At 34.2% G+C, this 20899-nt stretch overlaps 1 protein-coding gene across 3 annotated transcripts in view; it reads left to right on the forward strand.

Moving 5' to 3' along the window:
• Window positions 1-774: 774 nt before the first annotated feature.
• ide (insulin-degrading enzyme) overlaps window positions 775-20899 on the forward strand; it is a 53128-nt gene continuing 33003 nt past the window's right edge. For 2 of the 3 annotated variants that reach the window (XR_012388583.1, XM_005169528.6), the window contains exons 1-11: window positions 1015-1127; window positions 3174-3358; window positions 7255-7462; window positions 9446-9615; window positions 11229-11351; window positions 11738-11850; window positions 15499-15661; window positions 16117-16209; window positions 16286-16377; window positions 19734-19814; window positions 20457-20560. Coding sequence is in view for 2 of the 3 variants with exons in the window: in XM_005169528.6 (XP_005169585.1) it covers window positions 1093-1127; window positions 3174-3358; window positions 7255-7462; window positions 9446-9615; window positions 11229-11351; window positions 11738-11850; window positions 15499-15661; window positions 16117-16209; window positions 16286-16377; window positions 19734-19814; window positions 20457-20560 (1367 nt within the window). In the remaining variant the exon portion in view is untranslated. 3 annotated transcript variants of the gene reach the window in all.

The following is a 20899-nucleotide window of genomic DNA, read 5'->3' on the forward strand; positions in this document are numbered from 1 at the left end:
TTACTACGTTAATCTCCCAAACTGCTGATACTGCTGTTTTGATATATACATTTGATATATCACCCTTTTCAAATATAAGAATGTTAATAGGTTGAATAATCATTAAACAGAGACTATATAAATTTTTCTGGACGCATAATGAGTGTAAACACAATCAACAGTATTATATTCTAACTCATTATCTGCATTGAACGGGCTGTTTGTATGAAATGTGTACAAAAAATATGCTAAATCAATAAAAAAAAAATAGGATATCTAGTTGAACAAGGTGGCAGATAATCTGTTCAAACTTGCTCAGAGACAAGCTGTTGCTATCAAATATAGTTTACTTCATGTTTTACAGTGAAGGGATTTATCGAATTGGCCGATCCATGGAAGGTTTGCAAATAAGGTTCATGCTTATTAAGGTATTTTGTAGAATTAAAAAAATAAATAAAAATACAGTATTTTATTTCAATACATTTGTGGCTACGGTAGTAGTTTATTTTGATACACCTAAAGAGGAGGTATCTGATTTTAAAATACATATCCATGTATTTTTGCTCATCCCCTCTACACTTAGTTTCCCAACAGTGTAACCTATTATATACACATGAATCCATGTGCATGTTGTCTACCAAAACATATCGAGCGATCTTACAAAAGAAATTCTGTCTCAGATATTTATCCTTTATTTTCTCAACTTGTAAGTCAACATGCAGTGACAGCTGGACGCTTAAATCTGGGGTCTCTTTAAATACTCGCCGCTAAACCGGGCTGTGGGTGTGGTTTGTTTCGTAACGTCAATCACACACAAGGCGTGACTAAGCAATTTCAACAACTTCAGTAACAGTTAAACAAAGCGGTATTGAAAACCTATTTGTTTCGAAAACTCGTTTCGTATGCGTATATATTTTACATACTTCCTAATATTTATTACATTTAAATTCGCGAAATGTACGTAAAGCCGCTGTGCGTGCTCTGAGATTGATTGGTTACGTCTGCAGGAATCATGGCGTCCTGACGTCTTAAGCTGAGTTTTGTTATCCAGCACTGAAGTATGCAGAAATGTGTTAGCCGGTGTGCCCTTACAGCGAGTTATCTTCCGATTTTATGATATTGTCCACGGTTTTCGGTCGAAGTATTAGGTAAGTGTTACATATTTGCTATGTTTTTTAGTCGTTTCAGCGAACGGCCCGGTTTCCTGGCGTCAGGCTCGTGTTTTGCTGTCGCGCGCGGTAGCTTTAGCTCACGATGACACAATATATTTCACCATGTCATTACGTGTGTATATTTAATGTCTTAACTTGAAAATGTCTGAGTCTTTAGAGTTTTGCTTTGGGTTTTATGTTACTCAACGTTAAGTAAATATAAAAAGACGCTAAAACGCCGACTAGATTGTTTAAACTGAACTAAACTTGAGCTAAAAACAAACAAATTCACCGAAACTAAGTTACGTCAATATACTAACGTTAATCCTAAAATCAACTAAAACCTTCAATGCACCCGTAAACCAAACAGATTAAACTAACACTTCAGCTCAAGCACTGAAGTTTCACTTAAAGTGAACTTGAACTGAACCACTAATCTAGTGGACTGGACGTTTCAAATGAACTATTGGACTGTAAGTTACTGACACTTCACGTTTTAACATGTAAGCTAAGGCAAGTACTCTTTAAACGATTTGCATTCAAACTAATTTTAAAATTAACGTGAAAACTAAATTTAAATGAGAAAAAATCTATTTTTTGTATTAAAGGTTCTTTCTTTATAACTCATTTTGTTGCATAAGAGTCCAAAAGTTTTTATTGTGTGTGAATTCATTTACCCCTTCTTAGATGTAGATTACATTTTAAAGAAGAATTTAGCTAAAACTGAGGTCCTTTGGTGGTCCACAAAAACCTCCAGGTTATCTCATAGTTGGTTTTTAAGCTCCATGGTTATATTGTGCAGGAATAGCTAGGGTCAGACAGAATCTGCAGACTTTTTTTTTTTTTTTTTTTGTATTAGTATTTTTGTATTTAGTAATGTAACTAAAAACATAACATGGATTAAAAAGCAATACCTTTTTAATTTATAAAATGAATCATGAACATTTTAATATTAATATAATGTCATGTAATATTAGTGAAATTAATTGAAAAACTGGATAAATATAAATTTAGACACATTGTACACAAGTAAAAATATAGACTCAATAATGGGGTAAAAATCTGCAGATTCTGTGTTAGCCTAGGAATAGCCAAGAATGTATTGTATTGGTCAAAATTGTTGATTTTACTTTTATCCAGTTTGAGGAAAATATGTAAATTTCCTATCATAAAGATATCAAACTGTAGTATGCATCACTAAGAACTTAATTTAAAAGTGACATTTTTCACATTATTTGGATTTTTTTCTACCCTTAGTCTCCATATTGTCCAATCCTAACAAACCATGTGTGAATTGAAAGCTTATTTAGCATATGTCAATATAACACTTAATTTTACATCAATTGAAAGCTTATCCTGACAAACCATATGACAATTGAAAGCCATAATGTTTGATTTTACTTTTATGCCAAAAAATAAAGATGTTTGATAAGGAGAATATGAAAATTTCCTATTATAAATCTATCAAAATCTTCTTCTTCTTCTTCTTATTATTATTATTATTATTTTACATTATTTGGATTTTTTTAACCCCCACACTCCATATTTTAGGATAGTTGAATCTTGACTAAATCTTGTGCAATCCTAACAAACCATACCTTAATGAAAAGCTTATTTAGAGATTTAAATTTCCAAATAAATATGCACATATTACTGGTTTTGTGGATAATGGTCACTAATGAAGTTTTGAGTTTCTAAAATAACAATAGACAATAAAATAAACACACTTTGGTTTCTGATGATGCACTGAGGACGGTCTAACGTTTCAGTCTTAAGTGTCTGGAATTTTGTGTTTTAGACTGTCACGAACATGCTCAAGACTATTTAAAGCGGTTGTTAATTAAACATAATTGGGTTTTTTTTCATCAAACATTTTATTGTCAGGACTGGAGCCATGTGTATTAATTTTTAGTTAGCCTGTATATTGTTTTTGTTACTTTCAAAGTGACTGTAGCATCTGTCTTGCATTTTAAACCATTTACTAGAGTTTGTTTGATAGTAGCTGACCTGAATGAATTCTGAATGAATCTTTTGTTTGTCCAGACGTGTGTCGACTCTGTCCATCAGAATGAGTGATCCGGCTGTCAAGAGGGTGGTGAGTGATATCATTCGCTCTCCAGAAGACAAACGGGAGTATCGAGGACTCGAGTTTACAAATGGTCTGAAAGCCATTCTCATCAGTGACCCCACCACTGACAAATCATCAGCTGCCCTGGACGTCCACATGGGTAAACCGGAATAGTCTATCTGTTGTAGACCTATGTCGATATTCAATATTAATTATATTCAAGTATAAGTTTATTTGTATAGCACTTTTCACAATAATTATTGTTTCAAAAAAGCTTTATGAAATGTGCATGTTATTGCATTACAGTCAAAATCAGAAAAGTTAAGATTATTAGTTTCATAATTTTATTATTTACTAATAACTTTAACTAGTAACTAATAGCTTTCAACAATTAATGTTATTATAAATAAACATGGTTGACCTGCAGAAGTATAGTATAAAAGTGACGTTTATGTCTACATGTTTAATGAAGTGTATTTGTGCATGTCTATTATGTTGCACAATGTTGATATCATGGCCACTTCAAAATACAGGGAATAGTTATTGAATATTTAATCTTTTAGAGTGCCTTTTTAAGTAATATTCAGTTTGTTGTATCGGTAGTGACCATGCCAAATACTTGAAAACTTAATAGGTGATTTATTTCCAAACATTAGCATTTTCACTTTAATGATCTGTCCTACAACATTGAAAATTCTGTGACTATTTTTAGGCCTTTTGTTATGTTACTCTTTACATTACAAGTTCCATTTGTTAACATATTAAGCTAAAGTCAATGTATTGACTGTTACAAAATGTTTTTAATTGTCTTCTATATTGATTTCTTGATGCCTAAACACATTTAAAAATATATAAATAAATGCAGTTAATATCTAATAAAATGGAGTTGTGTTCTTTTATTAAATTCAGTATATACCTAAAATATGGCTATTTCTATATACTGATCTATATACTACATGGAACTAATGTTTGCTAACTATATTTAATTCTAAATTGTGGCCTATTGTGCTTTATCATTCTTTTGTATTTTATTTTAAAACATTTATTTACTTTGAACGTGTATATAAACTACTACTTTGTTATTAAACCTGTTAAAGCTGTTCAATATTGTCATATTACAGTATATCATGATAAAAGCTTCAGCCATTAATTGCAATAATAAAATGTGATACTGGCAGAATCCTATTCTGTACTATGTGTTGCATACATCCGCTTAAAGCATCAGTCTTCATAGTAAACACAGACCATTTATTACAAACATGAAGAACATTAGTCATCATTACTGCCCCATAATAACTAATTGCCTCTGTCTGTCTCGTGTCTCTGTAGCTTTCTACATAAAAAGCAGTTTATATTAATCCCGACCTTAGCGACTGCCCTTGTCCTGGTTTTATGTCTTTTTTGCAGAGATGCCCATAAAGAGTTTAATAATTTTGTTACTGAACAGGCCATTCTGTTAAAGTAATTAAAGCCTGCCTTGTGTCAGCTTGAATCTTTTCAGCCCTACATTTAAGAAAAATTATGTTCAAACTATTAATTTGAATTACATCTGGAGAGCTGCCCATTATGTCAACATGGACTGATGGGTGGAGTTAACTGATTCCAGGAAATGCTGCTTTTGACAACCAAATCACTGTATAACACGTGCATGTAAAGAATGCTGCTTTGCATATGATTGCGCTGAAACATGGATGTATATAGGTCATATGTAAAGATGTCATTGCTTATTACTATTCATTCATTATACTGAAAAAGAGCCTTTTGACATTTCCACACTAAATTGCTATTGTGTACATTTATATTTCTGAGATTGTTAATTCTGGATGCCATTTGGATTCATTTTCTTTAGGGATGTCCAGATCGAATCAGGTGATCACAACTCGGGCCTGATCATGTGGTTTTAGACTCAATCTGAATGAGACGTTACCTGCCAATTTCAAATTTTTTTTATATATTATTTTTTAAAATATATATTTACATATATATATATATATATATATATATATATATATATATATATATATATATATATATATATATATTTCTCATTATTTTTTTAACACATCTATAGTTATGGCACAGAGATAGACCTCTGTCTTGACTTCACACATAAACAGCAACACATGCGGCATGACATCACTTTGTTGCAGAAGCGCTATTGGTTAAATGCCGGCAAAGTAGAACACGGAAGCAGCTTGAAGCGGAAAGCGCGAGTATGTCTGCGGTCTAGAGGTTTTAAAAAGTTAATGACGACAACATTGTCATAGCAAACTATGAGATATCTAAACTTGGGATAGTCTGCCGGGTATTTTAAGTTAAGGTGCTGTTTGTTTTTATATTAGATTTATTTATTTTTTTTGTATTTGCTACTGTTGCACTAAAGTCTAAATGTGAACAGTTGATGTTATCCATTACTTGATTGTTCAAGCTACCTCACAGAAGTGTCCTGTTTGTTAGAGTTGTTAAATGTTAAAATAAGGTGGATTAAATCATAAATAAGAAACATCCTGGATCTTTTTCTTCGCTCTTCTTAATTCTTTTATGTATTATAGAAATATCAGATTGGGGTTTGGTATCGGTAGACACTTAAAATCAAATGACTTGAACTCGAGGGGAAAAAAGTTGATCGGGAAATCCTTCATTTTCTTTATTGGTTAATTTGTTCTTTATAGGAAATTTGGTTATTCTTGGCCAGGACACTCTTGTAAAAGAAATTTTAATCTCCGTGTGCTTTCTCCTGGTAAAATAAAGGCTATAATAATAGATATTTTTAAACTGATGCCACTTATTTAAAAGCGACAACAGCTAGAGAGGTTGTAAATAAAATAAATAATTCATAATATAACATCTAACTTGTGTTTTTTGTCTTAATGGTTGCAAACTTGTTTGACAGTATATATTCCAGGCACTTGGCCCAATAGTACAAAAGACAGACAAAAAAATGCAAACCACACAATATACATTAAAAAGACCAATATTATGCCCATATTTCATCAATGGTGACTGAAAACGCACCTCAGTAAGCCTAGGGTTTTATCAAACAACATTAAAATGCTATGACACTTCTCCAATCTACAGAAACTCTTACAAAATAGTATTTTTTGATGTAAACGAAGTTGTGAGTGTAGGTTACATTTGTGCTTACTTGAATACATGTTTACACAAAAGAATGCATCAAAGTACTTTAAATATGCCTGAACCTGCAGTGATGATGTAAATAAGTAGACTTGATTTACAAGTTTGTCGAGCAATCCAGATTTCCAGTGAAGTAAACAAGATTTTCTTGTGTGTGTGTGTGTTTTTTTTTTATAGATAGATAGATAGATAGGTAGATGGATAGGTAGATGGATAGGTAGATGGATAGGTAGATGGATAGGTAGATGGATAGGTAGATGGATAGGTAGATGGATAGGTAGATGGATAGGTAGATGGATAGGTAGATGGATAGGTAGATGGATAGGTAGATGGATAGGTAGATGGATAGGTAGATGGATAGGTAGATGGATAGGTAGATGGATAGGTAGATGGATAGGTAGATGGATAGGTAGATGGATAGGTAGATGGATAGGTAGATGGATAGGTAGATGGATGGATAGGTAGATGGATAGGTAGATGGATAGGTAGATGGATGGATAGGTAGATGGATAGGTAGATGGATAGGTAGATGGATGGATAGGTAGATGGATAGGTAGATGGATAGGTAGATGGATAGGTAGATGGATAGGTAGATGGATAGGTAGATGGATAGGTAGATGGATAGGTAGATGGATAGGTAGATGGATAGGTAGATGGATAGGTAGATGGATAGGTAGATGGATAGGTAGATGGATAGGTAGATGGATAGGTAGATGGATAGGTAGATGGATAGGTAGATGGATAGGTAGATGGATAGGTAGATGGATGGATGGATGGATGGATGGATAGGTAGATAGACAGATAGATGGATGGATAGATAGATGGATACGCACATACACATACATGCATACCTACACACATACACACACACATACATACATACATGCATACATCACTTAATTTCTTCATGCTGTCTTGCAGGCTCTTTGTCAGATCCTGAGAACATTTCAGGCCTGGCCCACTTCTGCGAGCACATGCTGTTTCTGGGCACTGAGAAGTATCCCAAAGAGAACGAGTACAGCCAGTTTTTGAGTGAGCATGCCGGCAGCTCGAACGCCTTCACCAGCGGAGAGCACACCAATTACTACTTTGATGTATCCCATGAGCATCTGCAAGGGGCGTTGGACAGGTAAATGCACTCCAAAAAAAAAAACAAGCATTTATTGAATTATTAAAGAGTCATCTGGAACACTCGTCTGTTTTTAGACTGTTTGAACTTATGAAAGGGTGAAAAAGGGTTCAGACTTTCAGGTGTCACCGAGTCTGTCGGTGTGGAGTTACATTTCCAGTAGGAATCAGGTTGCTGGGATATAGAGAGAGGAGAGTTTCCTCTGGAGCCCATCTGTTCCTGTGACCCAGTGCGCCACCTGCGCATTGAAACGTTTGAATGATTCATGATTAATCTCTAACAACTGGGTCATGACTCAGAATTTTATCAGCAAAATTTCAAGTGTTCAGACTGGATGCTTTTAGAAAGGGACCTGTTTGGACAAGTACAGAAAGAACTGTATGTGTTTGATATCAAACAAATTGGATGCACACCTGCACATACTCCTTTGACATTTTCATTGGTCAATTGGTGTGTATGTTGGTGTGTTGCAGTTAACAGAAGTAATTTCCATGATAGTCTATTAGTTTGACCTATTATTTTGCATGTGGTTTTGTAATGCACATTTTAGGGATGCGACATATCAAATTTTGAGAAGATAATAGTGAATGGCATAAAAGATTTCACAATTATCAGTGTTGTAATAAATTGCAAAGACATGTTGTAAAGAGGGACACATCAATGTTGGTTTCCTAGTAAGTCTAATGGTTTTCAAATAACATAATACTACAACATTTAAATGATAAAGTATATAATTTCCATTACTGGCATTAGTAAAAGCATTATCTAGATAATTGTGACGTGTTTAGACTGATAGTATTTTAAAACATGTCACATGTATTATTGCACACTTGCAGTGTTGTAGATTTCTTCAGTTAAATATAGAAAAATGCTAACATACGCTCTGAGAACAATATTGAACATATTAATCACCACTGTATGTTTGCATTTTTTTAGTAGTTTCAATACGTCCACGTCTAGCATAATTCCTGTTTGTATTAGGGGATTCACGTTGTACTTTTACACCCATAAGTTTGCAAAGTGTCCATTTCACTGTGTTAGCCTCACTAGATTATCAAAGGATTATGGTAACTTTTAAAGGCTGTAGTGTTTTTTTTTTTTTTTTTTTGCCCAAAATTTATTTTAATATACCCTTTTTAACCTGGTATGATGTTTTTTTTTTATTTTATCAGTCTGATCACAAATGACCAAGCACTTAGAAAAGTCACTAAAAAAATTGCAATAAATGCAAATGCTCAGTGTACTAGTCCTGCTTCTAACAGAAACCACATAATTTGGCATAGATTTGCAAATATAAGTGCAGACATCAATTGCACAAACTTATTTTGCAATATTACATTAAAACATCTGTAAAGGCCAATAAATGCCGCCATTAAAAACAATAAGTGGTAACACTTTAATGGTCCATTTGAGTATTAGTCGACTCTGTTTAATATTTGTTGATACTGCTTTTTCAACAGACATTTAACTGACTATAAGAAACTTTGCAAGTGCATGTCAACTTACCCTAACCCCAACCTAACAGTCTACTTGTATTCTAATGAGAATTAGTTGGCATGTAGATGCAATGTAACTTAAATTCAACAAACAGACGATCAAAATAAAGTGGGACCAAACAAATGTTATTAAATGGATGAGATTAAAACACATAGAGTAGATGGAAAAGTTTCCATCTACTTTTGATAAATGAACTATAAAGCATCTTAATACATGTTGTAAAGATGTCCTTAGGTGTTCTTTTCTTGCTTATGAATCCACAATGTTGATCATCTTGTCACTTTCAGCAGTGTTCTTGTCAGAGCCACTGATATATATATACTGTATGTTTATTTGCATGGCAGTTGCCAGTCATGTCAATTTGCATGTTTTAAGTTCAGATTTTATTTATTCAAATGACTTTTTAACATGAATGTGGATTGTTCTGCAGCTGTAGGCTGACATCGTCTGAAGAGACTTAAATTGTGTCTGACTTTAAACTTGCAGATTTGCCCAGTTCTTCCTCTGTCCCCTGTTTGATGAGAGCTGTAAGGACCGAGAGGTGAATGCAGTGGACTCTGAACATGAGAAGAACCTCATGAATGACGCATGGCGGTTGTTTCAGTTGGAGAAAGCCACTGGGAACCCAAAACACCCTTTTAGCAAATTTGGAACCGGTATGGAAGTTCTGCTTTTATGTAGACGTTGTCCCATTGTCTGTAAGATAATGTGAAATATGCTCCTCTGAATGTGTTTTATCTTTTACTCCTAGAAAAGGGCCATACAAAAGCTGAAGGATAATGTTTAGGTCGATTTAGGCTAATCTTCTTTGAACAGATTTATCTGTGCTCAAAATAGCCAGATGGTGGCGGCCTTGAGTTATATAAGATGTGCTTAGAGTGGAAAAAAGCTATTTTTGTTCTGTCTTTACACATGTTAACCAGCAGCATTCTGAGAAGAACAGATGTACATTCACTTGATTGAAAGCTGTCAAGCAAATGTGTTATTTGGATGTAAAATCACCCATTTTATATTAACACCATAAGATCAAACCAATCGGTCACATGATGAAGTCATGAGTAATAATGTCCTTTCTCCATCTAAATCCCACCACCGGTGTAATAAAACAGAAGCTCATCATATGAACACAATATTAAACAAACAGCATTATTTACTACTTCACTTTTTGATCTTGTTTGGTCTGAAGTGAAGGTTTAATGTTTACAGTTAGGGCTGCACAATATTGGAAAAATCTGACATTGTGATATTTTGTTTTGGCTGTTATTATATATGATTTGAACATCTCTATTTGGGAAGATATAATTAATTTAGATCAACTGTGATGATTAAATCTTTTTCTATGTAGTGCATAAAATATAATACATTACAAGCATGTATCATAAGACCAAAAATCATTTAAATGACAAATAATTTAAGGTTCAAATGATAATGTGTATATATACATTTCTATTACTGACATTGGTAACAGCATTATCCAAATAATAGTGTTGTTTAGGCTGATTGTACTTTGAAACATGTTTCATGTAGTACTGCTTTGCCGTTTTGTACTTTCTTCAGTTGATTGAAAGAGTATACAATATTGTGCATATTAACTACCACTGTGTTTATTATTATTATTTTTTTAATATTATTATTTTTTTAAATATATAATTTAAAAACGTGCCCATGTCTAGCATAATCCTTGTTTATATTAGTGGATTCACAATTTTTGGCATTTAAAAATTTGCAAAGTGTCAATTTTACTGTATCAGCCTCGTATAATAACTAGATTATCATAGGATTATGGTAACGTTCCTCTTTCTGGACTCTGCTTCTCAAAAATTGGTCAAAGTTTGCTACACGAGAGGTTTATAGCTTTAATAAATGGACAAGTAATTGTCTATTCCTGGTGAAATTAGTAATAAAATTGTGAGGCTTTGGTGTTTTATTTTGTTAAAAAAAAAGGTATTTTACCCAACTGCATTAAGGCCTTGAGTGGAGCAATACAATTAAATGGAAAATAATATGATCATTGTATAAATAATTTAATAATACCTCTAACTTTTTTATCTTTAATAATCTTATTTTGCGATGTCACTATTGCAGCTACACACATTGCAGTATCGATGCTTATTTGATATATTGTTCAAACCTATTTACAGTTGCCCACATTTTTGGTACAAATTATTTTAAAGCTGATCACTTTTTTCCCCTCAAAGAAATTGTATCTTTTCCATTAATTTGTGTGTTGCTTTTTTTCTTTTTTTCTTTTTTTTTTTTTTTTCTCCAGGCAACAAGTTAACCCTTGAGACCAGGCCATCTCAACAGGGCATTGATATCCGCGAGGAGCTGCTAAAGTTTCACTCTACCTATTATTCCTCCAACCTGATGGGATTGTGTGTGCTGGGCAGAGGTCAGTCCTGGCTACAATTCATTGATTTCTTATATTTTAAACTCAGCTGGTGGAAAGTGTGTATTCTCCTGTTCAGTTTGCTAGCTTTTCCCATTCACTCTGAACAATAAAAAAACTAAATAAATAACAACATCAGAATCAGATTTGTGGATGTAAATGTTGCTGACAGCGAATGCAATAACCTGTTGCTCTATTCAAGGTATGGCAGATTTTTCAATTCGCGCTCAGTCTGACGCTGAATGTTTCATGAGCTCCGTCTTGCTCTTTGTCATTCTGTTGATTGATTCCTGGTTTGTTTTTGCAGAGACTCGTATGTGTTATAAAGGGTACAGTGGTGATTTGTTTGCGCTTTTGAGTTTAACATTGCGTCTCACACATCTTGACAGAGACGCTGGATGAATTGACGTCAATGGTGGTGAAGCTTTTCGGAGAGGTGGAGAACAAGAATGTCCCTGTCCCAGAATTCCCTACACATCCTTTCCAGGAGGAACACCTGAGGGTGAGATCTAAACCCTAATCGTCAATAGTTTGTAGTTGGAGATTTTTGATTCGATTAAAAAAAAGTTTTTGATTTGTTTTGCTCCGTTTTCTGCAAGAAACTTTTACATGAAATTTGGTAGAAATGTTATCAGAATTGTGTAGAAAGTTTGTTTATTTATTTTTTATTATTTATTATAGTTTTTTTACTCCAACACATGCCTAATAAATTTAGTACATCCAAAGATACTAAGAATTAGGGGTGTCAAAATTAATTGTTTCTTCGATGCATCTTGATGTAGATAATTCAGTATCGGTTCATTGATAGATCACCGGTTATTAAGTACTGGTGTCATTTATCTCATATGCGCTGTTGCCGTGAAATACTATTCGAACAAGGCAAAGGGGAGTAATTTAAATGCTCCTACTACTTAAAACAGACAACTGTACACAATTCACAGCATCCGAGTTTGCTGGATTGTTTTAGAGCTAATTGCAGCCCTTTCTGTTGAGTGTGTGAACACAATGACCAATCAAAGGGATGTAAAAATGCTTGACAACGCTCAAAGTAAGAGGAATAATAGTTTATTTGCTATAAATGCTCATGTTGTCTTCTGTATTTGAGGTTTGTTTGAAACATTGAAAAAGAGGTCAAATTAAAGGTAGTTCATATATCTGACTGCTTGTATTAAAGGACAAAATAGTATTATTGAATTCAGACACAAAAATATTAAGTAAAATTTTAGCTAAGAGGTTAGAAGGTACATTACCAAATTTAATAGGAGAAGATCAAAATGGTTTTATAAAGCGTAGGCAAGGATTTCACAATGTTCGAAGAGTCCTAAATATACTTCATGAACAAAGGGGTGAACAAGATACGGCTCTATTATCATTGGACGCTGAAAAGGCCTTCGATCGGGTTGAATGGTCTTATTTGTTTGATGTGATGGATAGATTTGGGTTTGGTGAAAAATACTGTAGGTGGGTTAGACTATTGTATAATTGTTCTACGGCAGAAGTGTTGACAAACAATATAGTTTCAAAACCATTTAGTGTATCAAGAGGATGTAGACAGGGTTCTCCTCTTTCTCCTTTGCTTTTTGCCATCTCCATTGAACCTTTTGCAATAGCAATAAAAAAACATGTGGAATTAACAGGAATTAAGATAGGAATGATAGAACATAAAGTTGCATTGTTTGCTGATGACGTCATTCTGTTTCTAAAGCAGCTTGATACATCAATACCTGCTCTACTAGATCTCATCAGTACATTTGGAAAAATATCTGGTTACAAAATTAATAATTCGAAAAGTTCTATTCTATATTTAAATGAGAGTGACAGACAACAACCTAATAAGTGTGCTGCAACCTTTAATATTGTCGATTGTCTTACATACTTGGGTATAAAAATTGTACCAAAACTAGAGGATGTTGTGCCAGAAAATTATGATCCACTTTTTGAAATTGTTAGTAGATCAATAGAAAGATGGATGCCCTTATCCATATCTTTAATTGGTCGGATAAATGTTTTAAAAATGAATATTTTACCCAAATATCTATATTTATTCCAAAATATCCCTTTGCCTCCCCCTAAAAATTTATTTCAAAGACTTAAAAAAATGTTCACTAAATTCATTTGGAATAATACACGTTCCAGACTCCGTCTAACTCTCCTGTATTTGCCATACGATAGAGGAGGTCTACAATGTCCTAATTTGCATTGGTATTATTATGCTGTGCAACTTAGAACAATAATGTTTTATTTTTTATCTCAAGACTGCCCATCGTGGGTGGAGATGGAATCAATTGGCATTAAGTCTGGTCTACCTTTAAACTTGTATTTATATTCAGCAGAATTTAAAGATCTAAAAAAAAATGTTTCCAATCCCATAGTTATAAATATGATTTCCGTATGGTTTGACATAAAAAAATATTTAAGTGACAGCTATCCCTTATCTTATTTCAGTCCAATTTGGGGCAATAAAAAATTTAAACCAGGTGCGTTAGATGCAGGATTCAAGATATGGGCAGAGAAAGGAATTAGAAAGATAGCAGACTTGTATGTTAACAATATTCTAATGTCATTCGATGAAATTGTGAGTAAATATAATATTCCTGCAAAACATTTCTTTAAATATTTACAAATACGAGATTTTATCTTTAAATTACAAAATAATTCTCTAGATATGCCATCATTCTCTATTTTGGAAAACGTAATAACTAAAGACTGTTTTAGTGAAGGTTTAATTTCGGCATTATACAAGATGCTGGTGTCAGCATCAAAGGAATCTTCAAATTGTAAATTGGAAGCTTGGAGATTAGATCTTGAGGAGGATATTTCTACAGAGGACTGGATGAAGATGTGCGAGGAAGCTCAATCACTAACAATGAACACTCGTCTAAAACTGTTACAATATAAATGGTTGATGAGGATTTATATAACTCCAGTTTTATTGCATAAATATAATGAAAATATTCCAGATACTTGCTTGAGATGTAGGGACCAAAAAGGAACGTTGTATCACTGTATATGGGAATGTAAAGAAATACAGAACTTTTGGAAATGTATGAAAGAAATTATAGAAAATATTCTTGAGGTTTCTATACCAATGTCTCCTTTAATTTTTTTATTTCATTTATATCCCAAGGAGATCAAGTTAAAAAAGATGGAGCAAATATTTTTGAATATATGTATTCTACAAGCGAAACGGCTTATTTCTTTAAATTGGAAAAGTATATGTGCACCAACTATAGGTTGTTGGCTGAAAGAGATGGTGACAAACATGAAAATGGAAAAAATAACTTATATGATAAGAAATAGATATATAATTTTTGATAGAGTTTGGGGACCTTTTACACTGTTTTTAAAAGATGGTGGATTTAGAAATGTTTTACTAGAAGATTAGTAATAGAGGTGATGTTGTATTTTGATGTAAAATACTGAGAAGCCTTTTGTTTTGTTTTGTTTTTGGTTTGTTTGTTCATTTGTTGGTTTGTTGGTTTGTGTTGGAATTGACACATGGAAATGTGTATGTACATGTTACTTAAAATATAATAAAAAGGAATTGGAAAAAAAAAAAGGACAAAATAGTATTACAAATAATATACTGTATAAATATATTTAAAAATTAATTAAAGAATTCTTGTGTTGTGAAAAAAAAAACATATAATTGTGGATGGAAAGCATCGTCAATGCACCGAGATATCGACAAATCGATGACATAATCGTATTCGTGAGACCAGTGTAGGTTTACACCCCGACTCACAATGTTCATGTGGTCCCTCATTTTTTTTTCTTTCTTCCATAACGGTTTTATTCAGTATCATGATCGTTCGGGTATGCTGATTTTACCATCATGATAAATGCTTTTGAGAAAAAAAAGAAAAGCATTTAGTTTAAATGTATCATTATAGACATTTTTGTTAAATAAATTTCCATTGCATAATTTACTATAACTAACTGTGTGACACAAAGTATTAATTTGTTCTTTCCCCTAAACATTTGAACAGTAGCGTAAAGCAGTTAATGATCTTTAAATTTTGTTAAATGAATCATTGTTTGTTAATTCTACTTGCTTTAAACTCCTATTGTAGCACACATTTTAAGGAATGATCTCTGCTAATCGGTTTTCTTGGATCTTCATCTCATTTCATTGTCTGTTTTCCCACAGCAATTCTATAAAGTGGTGCCAATCAAGGACATCAGAAACTTGTATGTGACCTTCCCTATACCAGACTTGCAGAAGTACTACAAATCAAATCCGGGTCATTATCTTGGCCACCTGATTGGACACGAGGGTCCAGGCAGTCTTTTGTCTGAGCTCAAATCTAAAGGCAAGTCAACTTTTGCCTTAAATAGATATGTGTTCACCCAAAAATGAAAATGTACACGCTCTTTACTCACCCTCAAGTGTTTTGAGTTTCTTTATTCAATTGAACACTAAAGAAGATATTTTGAAAAATGTTTAAAACCTCTAACCACTGATCTCCATAGTTGGGAAAAAAACACATATTATGGAGATAAGTGGTTACAAGTATCCAGCTTTCTTCAGAATCTATTTTGTTTTTTTCAACAAAAGAAAGGTTTAGATCAAGTGAAGTGAGTAAATGATGACAGAATTGAGTTTGGGTGTGAACTATCCCTTTAAGAGCCCAAATTACAAAACAGACAAAAGAAATTAGAGATCATTTTACCACGTAAGGTTTAAAGGTTAGCATCTGACTTGTAAAACTGCTTTGATTTCTATATCTTAGCCATATGCTCATGTATTCACTGTGTCTCCTCTCAGGATGGGTGAACACTCTAGTTGGAGGCCAGAAAGAAGGAGCCAGAGGATTCATGTTCTTCATTATTAATGTGGATTTGACAGAAGAGGGGCTGTGTAAGGACCTGAGATTTTTCTTCTAAGGGTGTGCACATATCAATATGTGTTTGAGCTGTATTTCCCTTGTCTCTAGTGCATGTCGAGGATATCATCTTCCACATGTTTCAGTACATTCAGAAGCTGCGGACGGAGGGCCCTCAGGAGTGGGTCTTTCAGGAGTGTAAGGTATGAACGTGCTTCAGGCTTTTTGAAAGATGGGCATATTTTGAAACTATCCATTTAACGTTTAAAATGTGGTTAAATTGGCATAAATGAGTTAAGTGTGGCTGTAGTTGTGCACTCGTGTTAGTAAGTATTAAACTGCAGAAAATAGCAATGCTCGTTCACTGAGGCCCCGTTTACACTAATGCGTTTTAGTTTGAAAACGCATAAGTTTTGCTACGGTTACGCCAACCGTCCACACTACGCCGGAGTTCTCGAGCGCCGAAAACGGATCGTTTCGAAAACGCTGGAGAGGCCGTTTTCATTCTAAAACGCTGCTGCTCCGTCTCAGTGTGGATGATGGAAAACGGAGACATCTGAAAACGGAGGCGGGGCTGCAGACGTTCGCCTCTCTGATTGGGGCTTTTTCTGAATATTACGTAGCCTAACACGCACAGTTCAGTCCTGCATCTTCTCCGTGTAAGTTCAGACTTCGCAAGTTTGATCAAGGCTGCATCTCTTCTTCTCAGTTTGATATGGAAAAGCAGACTATACCGAGGACACGGGTAAATCTTCAAAGGGAACAGTGTACTTTATAACTTCATTCACATCACCCTGGCTTCGTTGTTTCACTTTCTCAACAATAAAATGTAAACTTGATATAAGGAACTGCCTATTTTCATTTTAATATTAGCAACTTAGACAGCAGAAATGTTGAGGCGTCGTGCTGCATAAGATGAGTGTCATCTTCACTGTGTGGATATTTATAACAAAACGGAGTTGATAACAACTGCCTCCTTTCAATTTCAGTGAAAATACGAAACACACCCTCTCTTTTGCTGAGTATCAGCTTTAAGAATTGATAATGGCCATTTAAAAAGTATAACATACAATAAGTTTATACATTATAGGAAATAAAGGCAAGCGATCAGTCAATATACAGAATAGGCTACGTGGTTACATTAATCATTAACTTATCTTTGCGCTCAGCCAAAACACGTTACCTGAGAACAAGTAATAGATTCCAATGCCCAAAGTCAGGGAATATGTCGTTAGATAAAGACAACAAGATAAATGAAATATCCCGTTTAATAAATATAGTGAGATTAGATCCAGCGGGAGATGCTTGATGAGAAGTCCGACTAGCACAGCTCTCAACTGGGTAGATGGGCGCAGCGCTTGCCCGAGAGCGTCTGTGTGGTCACGTGATGTGCGTTTTCAGCGTTTTGGTGTGGACGGAGAGCAGTTCAGAAACGCTGGGTAAAACGCGAGTGTGGACGCGGATCGTTTTCATTCTAAAACGCCGTTTTAAAACTAAAACGTACTAGTGTAAACGGGGCCTGAGACACACAAACTTCTTGGGAATTAGTTTGGAATATTTTTTCATCAGGAATACAAACTCAGTCTTTTATACAGCTGGGCAAATTAAATGTTTTTGGTTTATCTCAAATAAATATGTATTGTATAAATACTATAGGTGGGCCTGGATTAATTTTTTTAATCTAGATTAAACTCACTGTAATCTTGGAATTAATCAACATTAAATGGCTCATTTGAATTCTGCTAAAGGCATTCAGTATATGTGTGCTACCCAAATAATAACTAAATATCTCAATGACTGAAAATCTTTGAGAACGGGTTTCTCAAGCCAGGAGCCGCATTAGACCAGGGGCTCGTCTCCTGTTTCCAAAATGCATCACAAACTGCTTGAGAAACTTCTACTATGATAATTGGTAATGAAAATATATGATGTTCAATAAGATGTACTTGTGTTGACTAATCGTTTATTCAGTTAAACAGGAGTTTTGAACTGTAGGCCTACATAAGCTCCAAACAGTGATTCCAACTAACATTTTGATCACCTTAATCCAACTAAAGTCATAACTTAACTAAAGAGAAATGGAATTAAGACGTGGAGTATGCAGATATTAGTGGCATTATTGAAGTAAACACCGCAATCAAACTATTACCGTCATGAAGGACTTCACCATATTTTCCGACGTGATCCACATGCAGCTTTCAGTTGAGGACTGTGCGCACACACACATACACATATATTGCGAATTGCTTACGTTTTTTTTTGTTATATTTGGTGTGCGTTATTAAATTCCATAACACTCTCATCAGTCTTTACTCCTTATTTGTGTCTAATACCCCAGTTTGTCACGGCTTCATGAATGAAATGTTCATGAGTTAAAGTGAAACTGCCGAACTGCAGCTGAAGTCACCCAAAATTACAGGAAACTCTTACATGAAAGCACTTCACGTAAACACCTTATTATGATATTGCCTATTAAGGCAAATAACTAGATTACAGATGTCCATGTAAGCGTAGTCAGTAGTGTCTTTGAAGTGAGTGAAAGATCCAGAAGGGCATCGTGCTGATTTAATTCAGAAGGGCACTTTTTTTTGTCAGACAGCTCACCGGTCAGGTATACATTTGCGCTAAAATATCATGGTGAAAGTCATCATAGCTTGAGTAGAATAGACCCAGCTCCCAAACCAACTCTGAGAATAGATTAACAGTGATATATATTTTTTTATTGCTCTATAAGAGTCTCACTTTAACGCAGCACATTAACGCTATTAACGGCCCACCGCTAATAAATACTGTTACTGTTCTTTAATAGAAATATCATGACATACTAATAATTATCTAATTATGCAGTTCATTAAAAATCTACCTAAAATATAAGATCATGTTCATATAAGATGTTTGTTTTTATTAAAACTAAAAACCTTTTTTGTGCAGAAATTATTTTTGCCAAAAGAGCATTTTATTTATTTACATTTAAGGGATAAATAGTTGTGTGTAATTTATTTGTTTGCCCCTATTTTTGTTAAGTTTGTTTTAAACCACAAAAAGCAGAATCCAGAAAAAAGTTAAAGCACTATTTGGGGGAAAAGCTAACTTATTTTTGTAGAGCCTTGTTTACAGCTATTTTTTTATTTTTATTCATTAATAATTTTCCTTCCGCTTAGTCTCTTTACTCATCAGGGTAATGAATCGGCTACTTTTCCAGCATATGTTGTAGACAACACATGCCCTTCCAGCTGCAACCTAGTACTGGAAACATCCATACACACTCATTCACACGGACAGTTTAGTTTATTCAATTCACCTATAGCACAAGTCTTTGCACTGTGAGGGAAACTTGAGCACCCGGAGGAAACCCACACCGACACCAGGAGAATATGCAAACTCCACACAGAAATGCCAACTGACCCAACTCAAGTTAGCGACCTTTTTTATGTGAGGCGACAGTGCTAACCACTGAGCCACTGCACCTTTTATTATTTATTTATTTATTCATTTTTAACACGGGTGGTTTTTAATACATTAGACATGACTGATTTGTCTCTACATTGTTTGTTTGTAGGATTTGAACACCGTGGCTTTCCGATTTAAGGATAAGGAACGTCCTCGTGGATACACGTCTAAAGTGGCTGGACTTCTGCATGTAGGTGTCTCTCTCATGAAAGACTTTAAAAGGTTGTCTCCATGGTTACAGTTGCTCGTGTCATCAGGGTGCCGACTGTGTTGTGTCTGGAGATCAGAGCCAGGGTTTCATTTTAAAGTGATTTCTTTTATTTTTTTTATATACACATTTGGAATTAAATACTAGTGCATTCTGAACTGATCAAATAGCATATCAAAGAAGGTGTGGAACAATATGCATCAGCAAAAATTGTATGGTAGAATGTTGCATTTGACTTAATTACAATTATTTGCCAAGCATGCGCAAACACGAGCAATCTTTTGTGATTTTATAGGAGCTTAGGATGCATGCATAAATATGGTCACGAGAGAACATTTAAATAAGCTGGAAATGAAGCAAACATAAGCTTTATATACATCTAGATGGTTTTTCTGTAATATGTGCATTGTGTTTAGCTGTATAAATCAGAAATAAAAATATGTATTTACAAATAAGTGGCATATTAGGTTAGAGAAACCATAAACGCAATAATAGTATTGATTAAAAAAAAAGTGGTAAATGCTCTTATTTATTGTTAGTTTTCATATATTTATTGTTTAAAAAACTTTTAGGGCACACAATGTTGCCCCATGTCTGTTTATAAGGCTTTTTCTTTTTTCCCAGTACTATCCGCTGGAAGAAATTTTGGCTGCCGAATACTTGCTGGAAGAGTTCAGGCCAGACCTCATTGAGATGGTGCTTGATAAACTGAGACCAGAGAATGTCAGGTGAACACACATGTACACGTACACACACAAAGCTGACTTTCAGATTTGTAATATGTTTGCACACTTTCATGTGCATAACCTGTAAAAGAAAGCCATCTGTTAAGGCTTTGTTACTGTTGTTCTTAGGATTTAGGGTTCGTTCAAATCTGTAATGCCAAATATTAAAGCGAAACCGTGTCATGGATGTTGCGCTTGATTAAAAAAACGTGATGGAGAGACCTGAAAGATGCATGTTGTCCCCTCTGGATGAGATTAGTTTAACCCAGATGTCTAGTTATTGGCAGCTTTCTTCAAAGACCCACTCAAGGAGCTTCATATTTGAACCTTTGTGAAGCAAAT

The sequence above is a fragment of the Danio rerio genome, chromosome 13, assembly GCF_049306965.1.
Source record: "Danio rerio strain Tuebingen ecotype United States chromosome 13, GRCz12tu, whole genome shotgun sequence".
NCBI classification, from domain to species: Eukaryota; Metazoa; Chordata; class Actinopteri; order Cypriniformes; family Danionidae; genus Danio; species Danio rerio.